Here is a 20020-nt window from a genome sequence, read left to right as displayed (position 1 = left end):
TTGTCATTTGAACAAAGCTGCCCCTCTTAAACCAGCAAGGATTTTAACCCTGTAACTCCCAAAAGTGAGTAACTTGTAACCTCTCCCCATTATGAACAACTATTGTATGAGGTTTTAGTGATCCGCAATAATGAAGGCTGAGACCTTGATGATTCTGAATGTCACGAAAATGGAATCTAATAATTGTTTTATTTTATATTAAACAGAAAAAAAAATGGCCAGACAGTAAGTGGAACTGATAATTTATTTCTAACCATGTAAAAATATACAAATCAGCAAGCAACACAAAGTGCACAAACTTGACATGATTATCCATAGAAATCATGCACTGCTATCACATATGACAAGATAACCCGAGACCTTTAGTGTCCTTGATATGATTACTTTATAACCTGCAGATAGTTAACATCCTGGGTGCTGATTTTGAAAATTCAATGTATGCTTTTGGCCAATGAGAAAAGAGATAGTGAGTTGAATGTAAATCAATATCCATGTTATCCAGCAAATCGGTAATGAGAATACTCAAACTTATCAGGTAGAAGTTATTATCTTGATCCAACACCAAAATTCTTGTAACTAATTTACAAGGCAATGTGTTGTAGCTAGAGAGGAGAATTAATGATCAGATCTTTAGAATTAAAGTTTAGCAGTGAAGACTTGCATTTGATCCTGTAATTTTCCTTCCAAGTTGCACTACAGTCTGTTCTGTCACCTATTTGCTGGATAACATTGAAATTGTCACATTACTCTTTCAATCATCTACAGGATGTAATAGAAAAGTTTACTCCAAAAAGTTATTTTAGTTTTATAAATAAGGCCTTGGTATTGAGTAAGATAAGCCTCTTTATTATTATCCGAGAAAAAAAACAAAACAGGCAATAATTTAAACATCTGATTCCAGAGCTGATTTCCTTTACCTTTTCAACATTCATTTTGAAACAGAATGAAACTTGCATTTTTTAGATACCACTGTCTTTCCAGTTGAATTTGAAAGTGCACTCTGTTAAAAAAGGATCCACTCACTTTAAAGGTCCTTTCAATTATTTTCAAGAATAACTTCAGTAGCTTTTATTACGAAAAAGTTTTTACATATTGTGAAATGAGAATGATTCAAAATTTATTATAAAGATACCTGACATTAATAAAACTCAGCTACTTCAATTGAATATTAACATACAACCAGTAAAAATGTCTCTAACTACTTAATGAAAAGCCTTTCATGGCTTCAAGGACTAATGAGAAAGCATTGAGACTAAGACTCACAAGCACACAGCTCAGATAGGGAGTCATAAATGAGATCTAAATTCTTTTCCTAAAATTCAATGACATCCAAAGAATTTCCATTAATTTATTAAGGTAATTGAATGATATGTCAAACTTTCAATGAAAGTGCACAGAGACTTCCCAAACTTTTATGAAATTATGTGGCAATCTGTCTTATTACAATAAATTCTTTAATTTTTCATATCTGTGGCAACCTTATCAAAAGACAAAATTTTGATTTTACAAAAGATAATTTAATTGTGACCCAAGAATTGGGCTAAATGTATGAAAAGTCACAGACACGCTCAGCCAGGAGAAAGTGCTCCTGAAATAGAGCTACCAAATTTTGATAATGTAGTAGGAGTAGACAAAAACTATACTTAAACTTCATAATGCTGTCCCTTTGGCAATAATGTACGTCTTTGTTTAATGTTTTAAATATCTTTTGTGTGTGCAGTGATCATGTAAACAAAGCTATTTACTATTTTTCTCTGCTCCCCCTATAATAATGTACGTCTTTGTTTAATGTTTTAAATATCTTTTGTGTGTGCAGTGATCATGTAAACAAAGCTATTTACAAATACTTGCAGACAAATCTCAGCATGATCAAATTGACCCTTAAAAACAAATTGTTTTACTCTCTTTTCCCATAAAATTATTATAAAACTTCTGAAATCACTGCTTGGCAGTTAAACCCACAATTTCTTTTTTAAGTTTGCTATAATTATGTGCATTGTTCAAAGCTTCAAATGGGAATATAGGTAAAAAAAATATTAGCTTTAACACAATATAAGTTGTTATGATTAATGAAAGCTCCCCCTTATTGGAGCCCCACCTAACACTTGATGGACAGTTGAGAACTGATAGCAATCACGACAAACAGCCATGTATTTCTCTGCTCCCCCTATAACCTCAACCTGGGGATGCAATCATAGACCAAATTGTCTGGTTAATGTTTGAAGCCCTCTGGAAGGTAAGCCCCTGTTGTAACATACATCAATACCATAATTGTATCAATACTCAATTTAAAATAGCTGCCAAAGGTTGATGGATAACACAAGTTAGGTGCTAACTAAAAGCCTCTGACATTATTAATGCACTAGAAGTGTGGGCTACAATGTGTTCTGTTGACTAAGAAATTATTTTTTACTCAAGAAACAGTTAATAACAATTAACATAAAAATGATTTCTTAACTCACTTTTCATAAGTATCATGTGAAACGGTATCCAGTCAAATTGCCAACGGTTCAACTCGCCAATGCCAACTTGCCGATATATAAAATCAAGTAGAAATGTTGGCAAGTTGGTCTTCAATCCAGTACAACTTATTAGAAGTTAAATATAAAGAAAAGTAAAAGATCTTTAGTAAAAAAAAAAACAATTTTTTTCCTTCCAACAAAGTTTATAAGGATCTCATGGCGAATAAAGCAAGGTAAACATCACCAATGACTGCAAAAGCTTCAGACATGAACAAGTTATAGCTCATTTACGTCTAAAGCTTTTTTGGTCATTAGTGATGTTCACCTTGCTTTATTTGCCTTGAGATCCTTAAAAACTTATAAACTTTGAAAGAAAAAAATTGTATTTTTACTAAAGATCGTTTACTTTTCTTTATGTTTAACTTCTAATAAGTTGTGCTGGATTGAAGACCAACTCACCTACATCTCTACTTGATTTTATATGTTGGTGAGTTGGTGTTGGCGTTGGCAAGTTGAACTGTTGGCGACTTGACCATAATTCTGTGAAACATGGTAACTTAAAATATAAGCACACTAGTGACTTGACTTAAAATAGCAAGGTCTGGGTTTAATTTCTGGGGTCATAGAGGTTTATTTTTGTACGAGACACACAGCCTCCAACAAGGAATAGGGTGGAATTCATCACCAAAAGCTGTCCGACTGCTACTGTAGGGTGTAACATGTGATAAATTACCATGCCATCCATGGAAAGTAGCAATATTATTTCTTTGTTTCATGTGATGGAAACCAGAGCAAGCTTATTAATATCAATACTTTATACCTTTGTCTCCTCCCCTAGTCTTTTGGTGAATGCAGCATCTTTGAAGCAATGCATACAGACTGCATTAAGTTTGACAACACTTTCTGCAAGAGGAACAAGTTGCAGCACAGCTCCAAAAGCCTGTTCAGATTGAACAAATGTTTCTTTTTAATTTATTTACAAGATCCTATAAACTTGTGATGATAATCACAACGAACAAAGTTTATCCCTATATCTGTGTATCATTCATGAAGTAAGAGGGTGTAATTAACTGTTGTTTATCAATCTAGAGCCTCATCTCCTTTATTTATGACACAAATGTTTCATTTAAACATGATACTCTACAGTGCTGAAGGGCTTATTGCATATAAATATATTCCTAACCTTCCTTTGAAAGGTTCCATCTAATGCAGCAACTATAACAGTTTTACCAAGAGAGGCCATTTCTTCTGAGAACTCTACAATGTCTGGAAACTATGGAAAGGACATGAATAACAGTTAATAATGGTTTCAAATTCACGAAAAAGATTAACATTGTTTACCTGCATGGAGCAGACAATCTTTGAAAAATAATAAATGCAAGACTTACAAATTGTCCTTCATCAATTCCCAAAACAGAATAATCTATAGCTTTTTCCTTGATATCTGCTAACACTGAACAAGCAGAGGCTCTGAGGCTTTGCCTGAAAAATATACAATACATATTTTTTCATTATCAGAGTGGTTTTTACCCTGCTTAGCTCACAAAAAAAAAAAAAAAAAAAAAAAAGAACCGCACCCTACCCACTAGCTTTTTCTCCACTTTGAAATTCCTACAGATACATTTTTACTTTGAAAAGCCGAAAACAAAGGATCTCTTTACAAATTATCAATTCATTAATTGAGAGCTTATGCAACACCTTCCTTTTCCCTGAAAATTCCTTTCATGTTGGAGTACGCACAGTTCGCGTGATCTTGAGGATGGCGATTAGCATATTTGCAGTCAAAGTCCAGCTGAAGATAAATATCCTGTGCGCCTTTTAGCTAGGTGAACGCACTTGTTACACTACTTGTCACACTTGTTACGTGTCCGCTAAGAATATTCCAATGGCATCCAGGTAAACTGTAGGTTTACATATTCAAGTGGCGCCTCCGTTAGAATGTCTCATAATTCAATCTCTCTCTGTTTGATTGAATAGGGATCTTACCTATCGTGTGTTGCTACACCGTCTGTGTCATAGCGGTTGTCCTTCTCGTATTTGATCACCATACACGGATGGTTTGCTACTTGGTATCGCTTGATTCGTCTGAGTAACTCAGTTCTAAAAGACGAACCATTCATGTCATGACATAAACACGTGCAAAAGTGTGACAGCACATATACCTTGAGTTTACGGCCACAATAAAGCATTTTTCAGTGAAAACGATAGATTTATACTTACGTTTTTCCCGAAAACATTGGCCCAAAGATGACCTGCAAGATGAAGAGACAAAACACAAAGAATGAGCTCTCATTGCCTTGTAAATTTCAATGAACGCAAATTATAGCATTAAAACGCCATCTTGAACATTACATCACCTGAATTTGACCTCTTAAATTCACAACGCTGTGAACATCCATGCCTGGAATTGTCACCAGAGACATTTTGAAAGTTTTTGTCGCTTGTGCTCTGCACAGTATCGTTGATGAAGCTTTTGTTGATGAGAGAAGCGCGCCAAAAGTTTTACAAAATTCGCGCCTTGCCATCGTTTAAACGAGCTACTTTCCAGTCCTCCCGAGCCGCGCTCACTGAGAGGAAGTGGTTATGAGTTTATACCGTTGCTAAGCAGTGCGCCAGCAAGCCTGCAAGAAAAATATGGCGGATCAAGAGCAAGTTACCCTAGTGAGTATCTTTATCGCGATAATTACTTTTAATTTTAAGTATTAGCACAATTTTTGGATTATAAATAAACAAAATCCGTGTGAGTTCTTCTAAGACAAAATTTTAACCGCTGTTGCAAGCGCTTTAAAGATGAAAATCCTTTCTTCCTCTCACTGGATTTTGTTCATATTCTCTTCTCCGAGCATACAAGCGTGACTTTTTTAAATTTTGAAAGACATTTCTTCGCGTATATCTGTTATTTCAATAGTCAGTGTGAAGCAGGATAAAAATACGCTAGCTAAGATGCTACAGCCGTAGTTAGAAGTGTCGAGATTTTAAATTAAAATCGATGCGAGTCATTTCTCGTTAATTTGTTTATCATTTTGCATTAAATTTTCACTTTCTGTTCATATTATTAGGAGATAACCTGTTGTTCCTCAAGTAATCTGTATGCATTTAAAATAGGATTTTGGAAAAACCCTAAAATGTAAGCACCGATTTTAAATGAAGGATAATATTCTAATTAACTTTGGTGTTTTCTGATAGTACACTAGTGTCAATACTAGATAAATCCTGGCTTTCATTCACTCTGACGAAGGGCTAACGCTCGAAACGTCAGCTTTGAAACTCTTAATGGTGGCTAATTTACGTTATCAACTCAGTTGATAATACAAAGTTACCCTGTTATACTCTCCCACCAATGCAGCACCACAGTTTCTGATCTTTAGAAACTTACCCCCTTTATATTAGTGTCAATAAAGGAGGTAAGTTTCTTTTAAGTTTGATTGAGGCAAATTCTTTGCTCCATCTACTTGCACAATATACTTGTAAGTTATGTAAAGGTTAGTGGGTTTTAGATGTCTTACTGAAAATTATTTCTTCTTAAAATTTTTTCTTCATTAACCTTTGATAAAGAACTTGACAAATTGCTGGCTTTTGTTAAAACTTAAAGGTGGTTATTTTGTTAATTTCTTACTTATCATCTTCTATTGTAATAAATTCAGGAAAATGCTCCAGCTACAGAAGACATTCTCAGTTCTCAGGGTGAAGTTACAGAAACCAAAGATACAGATAACGAACCAGAGAACCCTCCGTCAGGAGACACTGTAGCTGGAGAGGCACCCTCACAACCGGCTAATGAGTTACCACAGGAGGGAGGCAGTGCAGAGGAGACTTCAGCTGATGCTGCAGCAGCAGATGAGACAAATCAGGTGCAAGAGGAAGGGGAAAGCAAAGAAAAAGAAGATGTGATAGAAAATCCAAGTCAAATTGAGGAGAGACAGGATCATATTGAGCTTGAAGTAAGTGACTGCAGTGACACTGAGAGAAGGCATTTCCTCTTTGTCTGAAAATGTATGAGTTTTTACACACTTTCCTTTTATTTTATCTCATTGAAGGAAAATCTTTATTAATTTCTTAAGTAAGTAGAATTTTATGATACTCTTTGTTGAGCTCATTTCCAATAATTTGATAAAAAGATGAGTGTGACTGTGTGTGTGGGGGGGGGGGGGGGAGGGGGGGTCCTTGAAGATTTTTCACAACTGACCCTTTAATTTTCTTTGTTGTTGTTGCCAGAAGTTTGAAGAAGAACAGGATGAAAATGCTCCATTACCAGAGGTAAGTTACAGATTATTCCCCTCATTTTGAACAATTTTTTTAAAATTTCTTTTTTTCTAACTTTTCTACCTTTTTTCTAACTTATCTAATCACATAACTAAATTTGTTTTTCAGAATGAAGGCATTCCAGAGACTGATGATGGTCCTACTGTGGAGGTAGCTCAGCCACTGTCCAGAGAGGGAACACCCACTGGACAGAGGACAATCATGGAGGAAAATGGTAAGGAGGAGCCTGATGCTTTTTCAACCCCTCCTCCTCCAGTGCCGCAGTCTCCAGAACCAACAACTGACATGGAACAGATGGATACATATATTGAGTCAGGTGATAACTGATTTCAATGCTCATAAACTTGAGGTTTTGTATTTGTTCAAAGGGCATTAAGTTCTTAAATTGAATGGCTGGTTACTATACTGGTGCACGAGCAATGGGCCTAATTTTTTCTTTTCAACTCAAAACTCTTGTGTACCAGTGATGTTTATAAGTGAATTGTTTGATTAAGCTTGTTTGGTCAGATAGCTGAAAATTTTGCTTTCTTCCTTTATGGGATGTTATGGGCCTCAACTTTGTCTCAGTCTGATAAAAAACACTGATAAACATGATTAATATTGAACCTCACAGTTGGAAAATTATGCACACTTATGTATTTGTCTGTCAGATGCCATGCAATATGATGAGATGGAGTATGATGATGAGTCTGAACCAGAGATTCCTATCTACAACAGAGCAGAACTTATTGAACGTTACCAGGTAATTTACTGTTGTGCTCAGACTTTCCTTACATGTTTGCTCTTTCTGTAGTTTTTACACACTGCCTAATGTGATATATGTGAGAGATGACATTTCCTTTATAAGTTATTTTTGTCTGTTACTATATTTTTGCAGCAAGCGTCGGAGGAAAGATCTGCTTTGCAATCACTGAATGCCCAGCTTCAACACAAGCTGGCTGAATATTTCAAAAAGAAAAAGGTATGTAATGGGAAACATATTTTAAGATATGTTGCCTTGAATCAATAATCTAATATTTGGTTATGGCAATATAATATTTGGTTTCTGTGTTTCCAGAAAAAATTTTATCCCCCTTGAAATTATTTTGAATTTTTTTTTTTTTTTATCTTTAGAGTGATGAGCGACAGCAGGAGATAGAAAAGAATGTGACAGATCAGGAACAAAGATACCTCAAATATATGTGTTAGTCAGAAGCACAAAATGCTGTAATCTTGAAAATGATTTTATTTCATGCTTGATTTATTCAGACTGTGAAACTTATATTGGTGGTCTTTTGTGTGGTATAAAACTTATAACCTTGTCACTTATCTTGAAAGAGTCCTTCCTTAAGCATTTTTTTTTAACACAGCTTAACCACAGTTTTGATGGTAATAATTTGATAACTCTTTTTTTTCAGCAAATCTTGAAGAACTCCAAGATGAAGAAAGACGAGAAACCAAAAATTATGAGGATCAGATTGAAGATTTAAAAGCAAAATGCCAGGAGAGGCAAGAAATTGTGAACCAAGCCAGGTATGTCAAAGGCAAACCTCTTTGAAATAGACATCACTTCTTGTATAATTTGAATATTCCAATTGAATGCTGGTTTTCTAGCACAGTATGTTGTCACCCTCCGTTCACTATTGGATTCTATGATGGTACAATTGAGTTGGTTCAAATGTAGGAATAACAACATGAGACAAAAGTCGTCAACAAACTGATATCTCTTTCAGTGACAACTTTATGATGTTTAAGAGTGATGTTGCAAAACAGGCAATCAACAGTCGATCTGGAAAACCAATTCCTCCCAAGGTAAGGAAATAATGATAAACAGTCCGATGATAGGGAAAAAAAAGCGGAAAAAAAGATGACAGGAGCATTGGCCATCGTTATCAGTGTATATCTATTGTAGAGATAAATTATGTTTTCGTGGGATTTACACTAAACGAGAGACTGTCACATCATCTTGGCATGCCAAAGAGTTAGAGAGCAGGGTATGTCGTGAAGAAACTGTATTGGAAGAATTGCAGTTGCGTTTCGATGCGAACTTGGATTAAGCCTTTCAGAGAAAGGACTATAATTGCACTTGTCCTATGTGAGTTAACTTTGGTTTAGCACCATTTATCTACTGGAGGATAATAAAATGTAAGTTGAGAGTGGTAATTCCTAAAAATTAGACCGCAAATGTCAGAACTCAAGTGTTCCACGAAGCGCTTTTAGTCCTTAACAGTTTAGTAACTGCAGAGAATGTATCTGTATAATAACTGTTTAGCGTCCTTGATTTTTTTTCCTGGCTTTTTCTTTGACAGGATCTTGAACAATACCAGATGTTAGAACTTAAAAAAGAACAAGAAGTTATGCAGGTAATAACATGGACTTTCAACTAATAAGTTTTCCCTTACAAGCGCTGATTTTTTTCAAACAGGTGTACGTAGCACATTGCTTACAGGGACTGTAACTTTATTTATGCCTGTGTTTTTTTGTGTGTGTTTTTTTCTTAATAGGTGCGACTGGAGAACATAAAGCTGAAAAACCGGCTGAAAAAGAGAGAGATGCAATTAAAAGCGAAGGTTGGTTTCAATTACAAACAAAATACGATTTTCAATTGATTTCTTTTCTTTCCGTTTGAACTTTCCTTTCACTTTTTACTGGACTTCGAGAAACGCAAAACAAAGCCGTCATACAAAATAGTGATGTCAAAGTTACTTGTGTTTTACGCATTCATCTGATACATTATTTAAAACTTCCTATGTCATTTTCGAGGCTACAAAATCGTTAGACCCTTGCTTCCTTTTTCGATGTGATATCGTGCTCAGCGACATATCGTGAGAACATTTTGGATAGGTTTACTTCAGATTTTTAATCCAACGGGTTGTATATAGAAAGTGCTCTACTTATTTGAGTTCATTTTTGTGGCTCTTAGGAGGAGCTAGCGGAAGGATTGCACTTAATTGACTTTGAGCAGCTCAAGATTGAAAACCAGACTTATAATGAAAAGATTGAAGAACGAAATGAGGTGAGTATCAAATTTTTTTTAGGTGGAAATCAAAGAAGACATCAACACTCAGAGTGAAAATAACGTGGTTAGCCGAGCCCAAAATACCAACTGAATTTTACTTAATGGATTGATATATGCTTGGGAAACTTAACGCTGTTAGCAGTATTTTAACACTTGTTGCCCTTATCAATTGTAAGTCATTGGTTTGATCCTAGTTGGTCGCAACAGTTGTATCTTCGCACATATTTACTTAGGCCATTCGCGCTTTTTTTTGTGTGTTAGTTTATTACGAAGCTCATATAAAAACAAACCAACAATAATTACTAAGTCTCGGTTGCAACTCTATCGAACCCTTTGTAGTAGTACCATATTCCTCTGCATAAACGGAAAACTAGAGAGGACCTTAAATCTGGTATTTACGTAATACCAATACTTTTTCATTGGGAATGAGCTGAAACATGAAATATCCTCTTTTGGCGGGCATCCAACGAAATACACGTCATGCATGTATGGCAGGTCCACCATGCCTCAAAACACAAGGACACTTGGAAATGTACAGCTAGGAACCATATATATTACCTCACGAAGTTTTTACCTAACGGAAAACTTGCCTTTTTTGTTGTAGGAGCTTTTGAAACTTCGCAAGAAGATCACAACTACAGTGCAAGTCCTAACGCATCTGAAGGAAAAGTTGCAGTTTGTACAGGCAGAGAATAGTGACCAAAGAAACGTTCTTAGATCAGTCGAGGCACACGCTGCACAGGTTCGTTATGACTTGAGTTTAATTTATTTACAGCATAGTAGAGACACCCGGTGGACAAATGGTTGACGCTTGGGGCTGGCCGGGCTATTGTGTAATGTTCTTGTACACTGATGTCTCAAGCTACAGAAAACGAAATAAGTTCGAGTAGTTAAGCCACTTGCGATGAGTGCGATCATGAATTTTCGTAGAATGTGTTCTTCGTGCTAAAAATTGTATATGAAACGACTGAGGCGCAAAACAGTTGATATTATTTGTAAATTTCCGTCACCAATCTTATCATCCTTCGTGTTCTTTTTTCCTTTCTTTTCACAGAAAAGAGATATATTAACAAGAACAAAACAAGTTAGGGATGCACTGAGAATAGAAAATGTCAAGCTTAGACAAAAGTGTGGACTCCTTGGAAACGAGCCGCTGCTCAGAGACTACGAGCAACGGAAAGAACAGGTACAGCTACTTTCAGAGTATATGTACGCCACTGAACAGTTGTATAGCATTTTTACCAAACGTATTTTTGAAGTTGATTCCAGAGTTTATGGAAATTTTTTATGAAAGGGGCAAAGAGGATAACAGGACTTGCCGTTAAAGAGTCGATGTTCAATTGATTCCAAAGGGAGCAACTTCAGAATACCCCGCAACTCATTTACATGTCATTGAATAAGAATAGCGTCTATTGTGCTATGCCTCGATCTTCAAAGCCTCCCGACACATGTAAGTGAGGGGGACCAAAGTTGCGGGGTATTCTGAAGTTTAGCCGTGAACGCAAGAAGCGTCCAAGTTGACGCAAGTTAAAGCGAGCAAACGAATAAGCATACATCAAAATCACGAAAGGCGGAGCAACTTCAGAATACCCCGCAACTCATTTACATGTCATTGAATAAGAATAGCATCTATTGTGTTATGCCTCGATCTTCAAAGCCTCCCGACACATGTAAGTGAGGCGGAAATGAGTTGCGGGGTATTCTGAAGTTTAGCCGGAAGTATTGACCCGAGTTTTGTGACGAAAACACGGACTTTTAAACTCCTCCTTTACTTTGCAGAGCGATGATCTACGAGCGAAAATTGATCGTCTGAAGATGGATCATGCTGAACTGACTATGGACTGCAGTGGAATACGAACGAAAATTGAAGGAGCTAGACAAGACGAAAAATCGCTTTAGCTTTGTATGTAAATATATTGACAGCGCCATTGTACATAACACAGTTTTAATGTAAATTTAATCAAATTCGGTGACTTGTCGGTGTCTGTCTGACGTCAGCCCAGTTAAATTTAAATTGGTATCGTAAGTACAGAAGTAAGGTAATATTACTAACTTTTTCATCGTCGTAAATTGATGTTTGTTATTATCCAACTCTACTACACCAAACAATGTCACAATGTGAAAAATAAAAAAACCTATACATGATGATCGTGTAGGGGTGTCTGATGTGAATTCTTTTTTATCTGATCATACAAACAAAACTATGGTGACTCAATGCCTTGGCGGTAAGGAGGGGGGGTAGGAGAGGAGAAAATGCTTATACCTCAGCCTCTGTGATAGGCGCAAAGCGTTGAGTGGGTTGGAAGCGCGGGAGGAATGCGCCCCCTTATTTTCTCTGTCACTGCCGAAGTTCACCACTTAAACTATTCTTATGAGTTCATATGCGTCAATCGTCGTTCATACCATAAAAACCCTCACAAATACTTCTTACGTTGGAGGAGCGTGGAGCGACCCCTCCGCAGCCTTCTGGAATATCGGCGGAAATCAGGCGCTATATTTGGCGCCAAATTGTCTTCGAACGATGCGCGCGCAGCTGTTGCAGAGGACCTGGGTATAGGAAGTCTCTTGTCTGGAGTACAAGCTCTGTGTTGAAGGAACACAGACGCTAGATATTGTTGTGGGTAGTACTTGGTGTAAGACTGCCCAAAATGTCCCGGGCCACCGCCCATACTATTAGTACTGTAGTAAGACCTATGGTACCCGCAGGAGTTGTGTAGTACCTGTGGTAACCCTGTAGTACCTGTAGTACCTGTAGTAGTAGTAGTAGTACCTGTAGTAGCTGTAGTAGCTGTAGTACCTGTAGTACCTGTAGTACCTGTAGTACCTGTAGTAGCTGTAGTAGGTGTAGTAGATGTAGTACCTGTAGTAGCTGTAGTACCTGTAATACCTGTAGTACCTGTAGTAGCTGTAGTACCTGTAATACCTGTAGTAGCTGTAGTAGCTGTAGTACCTGTAGTAGCTGTAGTAGCTGTAGTACATGTAGTACCTGTAGTAGCTGTAGTACCTGTAGTAGCTGTAGTAGGTGTAGTACCTGTAGTAGCTGTAGTAGCTGTAGTAGGTGTAGTACCTGTAGTACCTGTAGTAGCTGTAGTAGTTGTAGTACCTGTAGTAGCTGTAGTAGCTGTAGTACCTGTAGTAGCTGTAGTAGCTGTAGTACATGTAGTACCTGTAGTATGTGTAGTAGCTGTAGTACCTGTAGTAGCTGTAGTAGCTGTAGTAGCTATAATAGCTGTAGTACGTGTAGTAGCCGTAGTACCCGTGGTAGCTGTAGTACCTGTAGTAGGTGTAGTACTTGTAGTACCTATAGTATCTGTAGTGTCTGTAGTAGGTGTAGTAGGTGTAGTAGGTGTAGTAGCTGTAGTACCTGTAGTAGTAGTAGCTGTAGTAGCTGTAGTAGCTGTAGTACCTGTAGTACCTGTAGTACCTGTAGTACCTGTAGTACCTGTAGTACCTGTAGTACCTGTAGTACCTGTAGTACCTGTAGTAGCTGTAGTAGCTGTAGTACCTGTAGTAGCTGTAGTAGCTGTAGTAGCTGTAGTACCTGTAGTACCTGTAGTAGCTGTAGTAGCTGTAGTAGCTGTAGTACCTGTAGTACCTGTAGTACCTGTAGTACCTGTAGTACCTGTAGTAGCTGTAGTACCTGTAGTAGCTGTAGTAGCTGTAGTACGTGTAGTACCTGTAGTACCTGTAGTAGCTGTAGTACCTGTAGTAGCTGTAGTACCTGTAGTAGGTGTAGTACTTGTAGTACCTATAGTATCTGTAGTGTCTGTAGTAGGTGTAGTAGGTGTAGTAGGTGTAGTAGGTGTAGTAGCTGTAGTACCTGTAGTAGTAGTAGTAGCTGTAGTAGCTGTAGTAGCTGTAGTAGCTGTAGTACCTGTAGTAGCTGTAGTAGCTGTAGTAGCTGTAGTACCTGTAGTACCTGTAGTACCTGTAGTACCTGTAGTACCTGTAGTACCTGTAGTACCTGTAGTACCTGTAGTAGCTGTAGTAGCTGTAGTAGCTGTAGTACCTGTAGTACCTGTAGTACCTGTAGTACCTGTAGTAGCTGTAGTAGCTGTAGTACCTGTAGTACCTGTAGTACCTGTAGTACCTGTAGTAGCTGTAGTAGCTGTAGTACGTGTAGTACCTGTAGTACCTGTAGTACCTGTAGTACCTGTAGTACCTGTAGTACCTGTAGTAGCTGTAGTAGCTGTAGTAGCTGTAGTACGTGTAGTACCTGTAGTACCTGTAGTAGCTGTAGTACCTGTAGTAGGTGTAGTACTTGTAGTACCTATAGTATCTGTAGTGTCTGTAGTAGGTGTAGTAGGTGTAGTAGGTGTAGTAGCTGTAGTACCTGTAGTAGTAGTAGTAGCTGTAGTAGCTGTAGTACCTGTAGTACCTGTAGTAGCTGTAGTACCTGTAGTACCTGTAGTACCTGTAGTACCTGTAGTAGCTGTAGTAGCTGTAGTAGCTGTAGTACCTGTAGTACCTGTAGTACCTGTAGTACCTGTAGTACCTGTAGTACCTGTAGTACCTGTAGAACCTATAGTACCTGTAGTACCTGTAGTACCTGTAGTAGCTGTAGTAGGTGTAGTAGATGTAGTACCTGTAGAAGCTGTAGTTGCTGTAGTAGGTGTAGTATCGGTAGTATCTGTAGTAGGTGTAGTACCTGTGGCATGTGTACTACCTGTAGTATCTGTAGTATTTGTAATACGTGTGGTAGGTGTAGTATAGTAATAGTTTTGCATGACTGCATCATTGTACAGTATTGCAAAAGCATACCTATTACAATCGAAATATAAAACAAACAACACCAATAATGTACCAAAAAAAAAATAACTGCATTACTAACATTGAATCATATATTTTCATACAGGAGGAAATAAACTCCATAACTAACTCGTTTACATCATGGTTCTTCGAATCTTTTATCAATTTCATGCTTTCTGGAGATGATTTCTTGTCAAAGTCCGGTGTTATTCGATTGATTTGATTAATGAATGCCTGTCTCTGTAGTGTGTTGTTTTTTTTTTCTGGTATACCAACTATACCTGATCTATGTTATGTTGACAAATGATCTATTTTGTATCGACCCTATAGAATCAGAAGTTTGTGATTACGTATTTTAAACTTAACCAAAATGTTGTCATTCATCATAATGTCTTACCTGGTAGAGATAATCAGTTGTAGAATATTCATCTTTATAAGTTTTATAAAATTCAAATTTTTTTTAATTTTCAACACTATGTCGCAAAAAAGATACCGGATATTTCTCTCTCATTTCTGTGGTATATCGTCCAATTTTATCATTATCTAAAGATTCTGTATCTAAACTGATGAGATTGTGTTGTTCAAACATGTTTATGAATTTGCAATAATATCAGGAATTATTCTTTGACATAAGGAAAGACTGTTTGACTATAGAGTCCTTATCGTTGGTGGCTCGATAAACAAAATAGTTCATAATGTTTTGATTTCTCGGGATAAGCAGCGGCAATCTACCAAGTTCAGCTCGGCAAGCTATGTTATTGGCCTTATTGTTTACTTGTAAATAACGTTTAAAGAGTTTGAGGTGATTTTTTTTTCTATTGGGGAACTATCCCACTTTTAAAATCTTGCTCGGTGCACATCCCCCTTACCTTACCCTTACCTTACCCCTTAACATGGGGAATATCCAGTGAATATGATTGTGTCAAGAATTTGGGATGCGGTATGAAGATTAAGTTTATTAAGAACTGTCGTGTCTGCTTCCGAATACTAGAAAACGCCTGAAGGGCCTTCTCTTTTATATTAGTTATCATTGTCGATTTAAGGTGGCTTATAACAGTTTTCCGATGACACCATTGTCTTTTCAAACTTGGACATTTTTTACAACTAAAGGCATTCACTGGACGGAATTGATGTAATTAAGCTTGTAAAAACATTTTTAATGCGTAGTATAACGCGAAATATAGTGGCCAAGCACCCAAAAACAGGACTGGAAACTAGATCTGGGCTGGATCGGAAGGCAATGTAATAAGATGACAAGACACCCAAGACACAAGCAATGCCAAAAATTCAGAGGGCAGTCGCAGCGCAGCGCTGGACTTTCTCTACTTCATCAATCGCTAACAGAGGTGTAGTGCTCTATTAAACTTGCTGAATGGAGAGCTCGCCTTCAGTTTGAACACGTAATAGTCTCTACATGAGTCAATCAGGTGGGTATAGAGCGGGCAAGCCAATATTCCTATTGTATAAGAGAGACGCCCACTACATATGGAGGAACTCGCTTATTTTGTTTGCTGGAACTTACTTTTTTAACTGGTTATAATAATGGGTGATGTCATGAACGAGTATTGTAGGAGCTGTTTGGAAGGTCTTTCATAATTGGTTGCGGGAAACAAAGATGTGTCATTCTTTTGGGTCAGGGTTAGGCACCACTGGACCCTCTTGAACTACATCTTTGCGCATGTTAATACTAGGGAACCCACTAACAGGGCTTGTCTTTCAACATAGTACACCACTCTAGCCGAACAATACTACTAAGTGTGAAATAGCTGAACTTTTATAGCCCGCCTCAAATCTCAACCAATAGATACAGTTCTACCATAATATACCTAAGGATCAAAGGCTTTGATATAGACAGGGAAAAGTGATTTAAAGGTGGCTTCGTGAACGTCTTTTCTTATGGTGTGATTTCTTATTCTTACATTTCTTCACCTTTGGTCGAGTTAACGTACTTCTTCATACCTAAAGCTTCATCGTGCCATGTCCGCTTTAATTTTGAGTATTAGGCGGTTCTGGGCGAAAGGGGGAAGAGATAAGGTTGCGAAGGCCTGATACTCAGTCTAAGTCTGCTGAATTATATACTGGTTTGTCAACATACAAGAACAACAACAACAATAAGCTTTATTTTCACAGCCATAAAACGTCTCAGCTTAAACAGAACTCCATCAGTCAGAAACAGAGCTAAACAGAAACAGAAACTCCAAACTTTTTATTCAAAACGTTTTTATATCCTAGAAAGCCAGTTCAAATTTTTACAGTTTTTATTACCAATATTTCGTGAAATGAGGTTTTTAAAATTACCTTGACGCGTGACTTCTGTCATATATTTTACTGACGTCAAAGGTGAATTTGCACTTCTTTCATAACTCCTTTTACTTAAATGACCGATTCAAATAACTCAGAAACCCTCTTTAACCTCTTCTTCCCACAATAAAGAATTACGGGGAATTGACTAAAATGAGTGAAGTCACACACAACAGAGCTTCGAGTTTCTCTCTTCGACTTTTCGTCAGGGACAGCTCTCAATCACCGACACTGACCAAAAGGATCCAGTCGAAACTGTGGGGACGAGAATACTGCTCGGCCCTTAACATGAAACATTGCAATCGTTACTTTGAACAGTCTTTCATCCCTTACAGTCAAATAGTCAGGGCCCTGGCTTGCCTTTCGTGGGATATTTGAAATAAGAAGAAGTGTGTGTTTTCCTTCATGGAAAGTAGCCAATCTAGATGATGTCTATTTTTCTTTCGTGAACAGTGGTTGTTACCTTGATAGCGCGATTTCCAATTCTTTTTTTTCTTTTAGTATTTTTAACTTCGCAGACACTTGTGACAGTTTTTTTCTCCTTAACGCATAATTGTTATCTTTGCAAATTTTCGAGTCCGTGACGTAATTAAACAACGCTGTGATATTTTGTACCGATGGCGTCACTATAGTGGCTTGTATGAGGGAGGTGACACAGAAGAGAAGACAAGTCTCGTGATTAGTCCATGGGCCATCTACAGGATGTGCGCCTTGCAAGGACAAATACTCAGCGCTTTTTCTTTTCTTGTACGGTGATGGACGCTCACGCTTACGTTTGAGTTGTGTAGGACCCCTTTTAAGTTTCCTCATGTTAGAATTTCCGCAGTTAAAGCAGCTGCACTCTAACCCACATTCTTGGTTCACCCGCAAACATGGACATTTCGACTTCCTAAGGCCATCTCGGCAGGAAATGTACTTATTATCGTATTTTACTTTGTTGTGGCCACATTTGCAGGAAACATCAATGGTGTATCCAACTTCACTTGTAGAAGAGCAAGCAGCTTGCATGGTTGAGTTTTCACACCTTTTGCATCTACAATTGCGGGAACAAAAATGCCCCGAAATCACGCAGACTCAAAACACTTCTACATACAAATTGTTTTCTTGGAAGGTTGCACAATTTAAGGGGTTGGGGAAGGTGAATATATCGTTTTCCAACTACGTTTCCGGACTCGCTTGACAGTGCCGTGATGTCACATAGTAAAGGGTTAAAGCCTCAGGGGCACCCAAAGACTGTCTCCTTTAAAGTATGTTGGAAACACTTTTTACGCAGTCCAGAGTTTTCTTTTCTGCACCCTAGAAATGTATTCTAAGCGGCACTACAAAATTGTTATCGTTTAGGTCATTAGAGATTTCCACAAGCAGGCAACTTTTTGGCAACTTCTCGTATTTGGAACAACATCTTTCCTTTATTGCAACTATTGGCTTTTGGATTAAGATTTCTCTAGAACTTTATCATAGTGTTTGAATTAGCCTTTGTTCCATATTTCACAATGTTTTGTAGACAATTTGCGAATTACCAGTAAAAAAAGGAGACAAATACTCCTCCCCTGAGGCACATGAAGGGCGCAAGGTCAGTCAGCGGTTTTTACAGAACATTGTAAATGATTGACGCAGATTCTCACTCGACTGACTCGAGTGTCTCGGGTGAAGAAGGTCATTAAGGAATGTTTTTGGCTCATTACATTTCCTTCGTGATTTTAACTCCGGAAAAAGTTATTAAGCAACGCTGGTTGCGCTGAAAAAATTGCACGAAAATTCTAAGAAATCTTACTTTTGTTTGTACAATTTGCATATTTTCATAACTTCAGACCAAACAAAGATTTTGTTTTTGAGCAACCGTTTGAGTAAGTTTTGTTGCAATAAGCAACTTTTGATTGTTTTTGGCAACTTTTGAGCAGTTGTTTGAGAAATAATGTGAAACTTTTTGGAAAATCTCGAGCAACTTATGGAAAGCCCTCCCGGTCTGACCGGTCATCCTAGAGGAACTTAAGTCAGTTTTCACAATTACAAAGGTTTCAGTGTTACTTTTGCGAAATTTTAGTTGCAATTTAACGATTTACGCAAGTGAGTATTTTTCTGGTTACCTCTCTCCATCACATTTTAGAATCCAAAAAAAACTTTAGGTGACCATTTTTTAACAAAAATATTGTAACCTGGGAACTGATTTTGAAACATTAAAAATCAGAATTGGTAGGGAATTTGTTAGGTATAAAGCATCGAAAATTGTAAATGAATGAAAGGTCCATCTAGGAATTTTTAGTCTTCCTCAAGCAAAAGAAAATTCTTGGCAATATTTGCTTCTCCGAACAGATATTTAGCAGAAAATTGTCCTTGGGTGCCCCTGGTAGCCTCGCCGGGTCAATTTTGTGCAATTGAGCATGGGACATCACAGTCGTAAGAACAAGATAGGACGCGTAAAAAAATATAAAAGCTAGAAAATATTCTTATATATCACTAACTTCATCAAATGTGTGTGAACCTTGACGTTCCTTTCATAAGCTTGTGCAAATCGTCTTTTGTACTTTGTAGAAGGTTCCATTCAGGACTCACATACCTACGTTTATATTCTATATATTCTCTCGCCCATTAGTTTATATCAATCCCTTTGAGTATGGACTCGGTTTCACTGCCTTACGCCTAATAATTATCCAAGTTTGATCGATTGATTAAAGTGAGACTAGTCGATCTAAATGCTTGGAAAATTTGCTGGAAGGTAGAAAGGAATCTTTACAATTCCTTACACCACTGGACGCCCCTACTAAGGCTGCTACAGGTACTCCAGATACCACAGCTACTACAACTGCTACAGATACTACAGGTACTACAGCTATTAAACCTACTACAGCTACTACACCTACTACACGTACTACAGATACTAATGGGACTACAGGTACTACACCTACTACAGCTACTACAGTTACTACACCTACTACAGATACTACAGGTACTACACCTGCTACAGGTACTACACCTGCTACAGGTACTACACCTACTACAGGTACTACAACTACTACAGGTACTACAGCTACTACAGCTACTAGACCTACTACAGACACTACAGATACTACAGGTACTACACCCACTACACCTACTACAGGTACTACAGGTACTACATGTACTATAGGTACTACAGGTACTACAGCTACTACAGGTACTACGGCTACTACACGTACTACAGCTACTACAGCTACTACAGCTACTACAGCTACTACAGCTACTACAGCTACTACAGCTACTACAGCTA

General features: G+C 37.6%; 2 protein-coding genes across 3 annotated transcripts; one reads left to right on the top strand and one right to left on the bottom strand.

The window, feature by feature from the left end:
• Positions 1 to 225: 225 nt before the first annotated feature.
• LOC113674447 (thymidine kinase, cytosolic) lies at positions 226 to 5022 on the bottom strand. Of its 2 annotated transcripts, none has more exons than XM_027190927.2 (7): positions 4820 to 5022; positions 4683 to 4714; positions 4449 to 4562; positions 3851 to 3944; positions 3646 to 3735; positions 3283 to 3402; positions 226 to 2180 (listed from the first exon to the last, which is right to left on the bottom strand). In XM_027190927.2, the coding sequence occupies exons 1-7, from the start codon at positions 4985 to 4987 to the stop codon at positions 2067 to 2069; spliced, it is 732 nt and encodes a 243-aa protein (XP_027046728.1). In that variant the 5' UTR covers positions 4988 to 5022; the 3' UTR covers positions 226 to 2066. The 2 variants fall into 2 exon arrangements, with proteins under 2 accessions (XP_027046728.1, XP_089041597.1); XM_089185471.1 differs by having other exon boundaries at positions 1906 to 2180; positions 3283 to 3365; positions 4820 to 5021.
• Positions 5023 to 5096: 74 nt separating this feature from the next.
• On the top strand, positions 5097 to 11876 carry LOC113674818 (cilia- and flagella-associated protein 184). Its single transcript, XM_027191324.2, has 15 exons — positions 5097 to 5123; positions 6107 to 6403; positions 6681 to 6719; positions 6834 to 7041; positions 7376 to 7467; positions 7603 to 7686; positions 7839 to 7908; positions 8123 to 8237; positions 8438 to 8516; positions 9014 to 9067; positions 9209 to 9274; positions 9628 to 9720; positions 10328 to 10465; positions 10778 to 10909; positions 11503 to 11876. The coding sequence occupies exons 1-15, from the start codon at positions 5097 to 5099 to the stop codon at positions 11620 to 11622; spliced, it is 1614 nt and encodes a 537-aa protein (XP_027047125.2). The 3' UTR covers positions 11623 to 11876.
• The last annotated feature ends 8144 nt before the right edge of the window (positions 11877 to 20020 follow it).

Source organism: Pocillopora damicornis, chromosome 10, assembly GCF_964200805.1.
Source record: "Pocillopora damicornis chromosome 10, jaPocDami1.2, whole genome shotgun sequence".
Taxonomy (NCBI): Eukaryota; Metazoa; Cnidaria; class Anthozoa; order Scleractinia; family Pocilloporidae; genus Pocillopora; species Pocillopora damicornis.
This window is presented reverse-complemented; position numbering and strand designations above follow the sequence as displayed.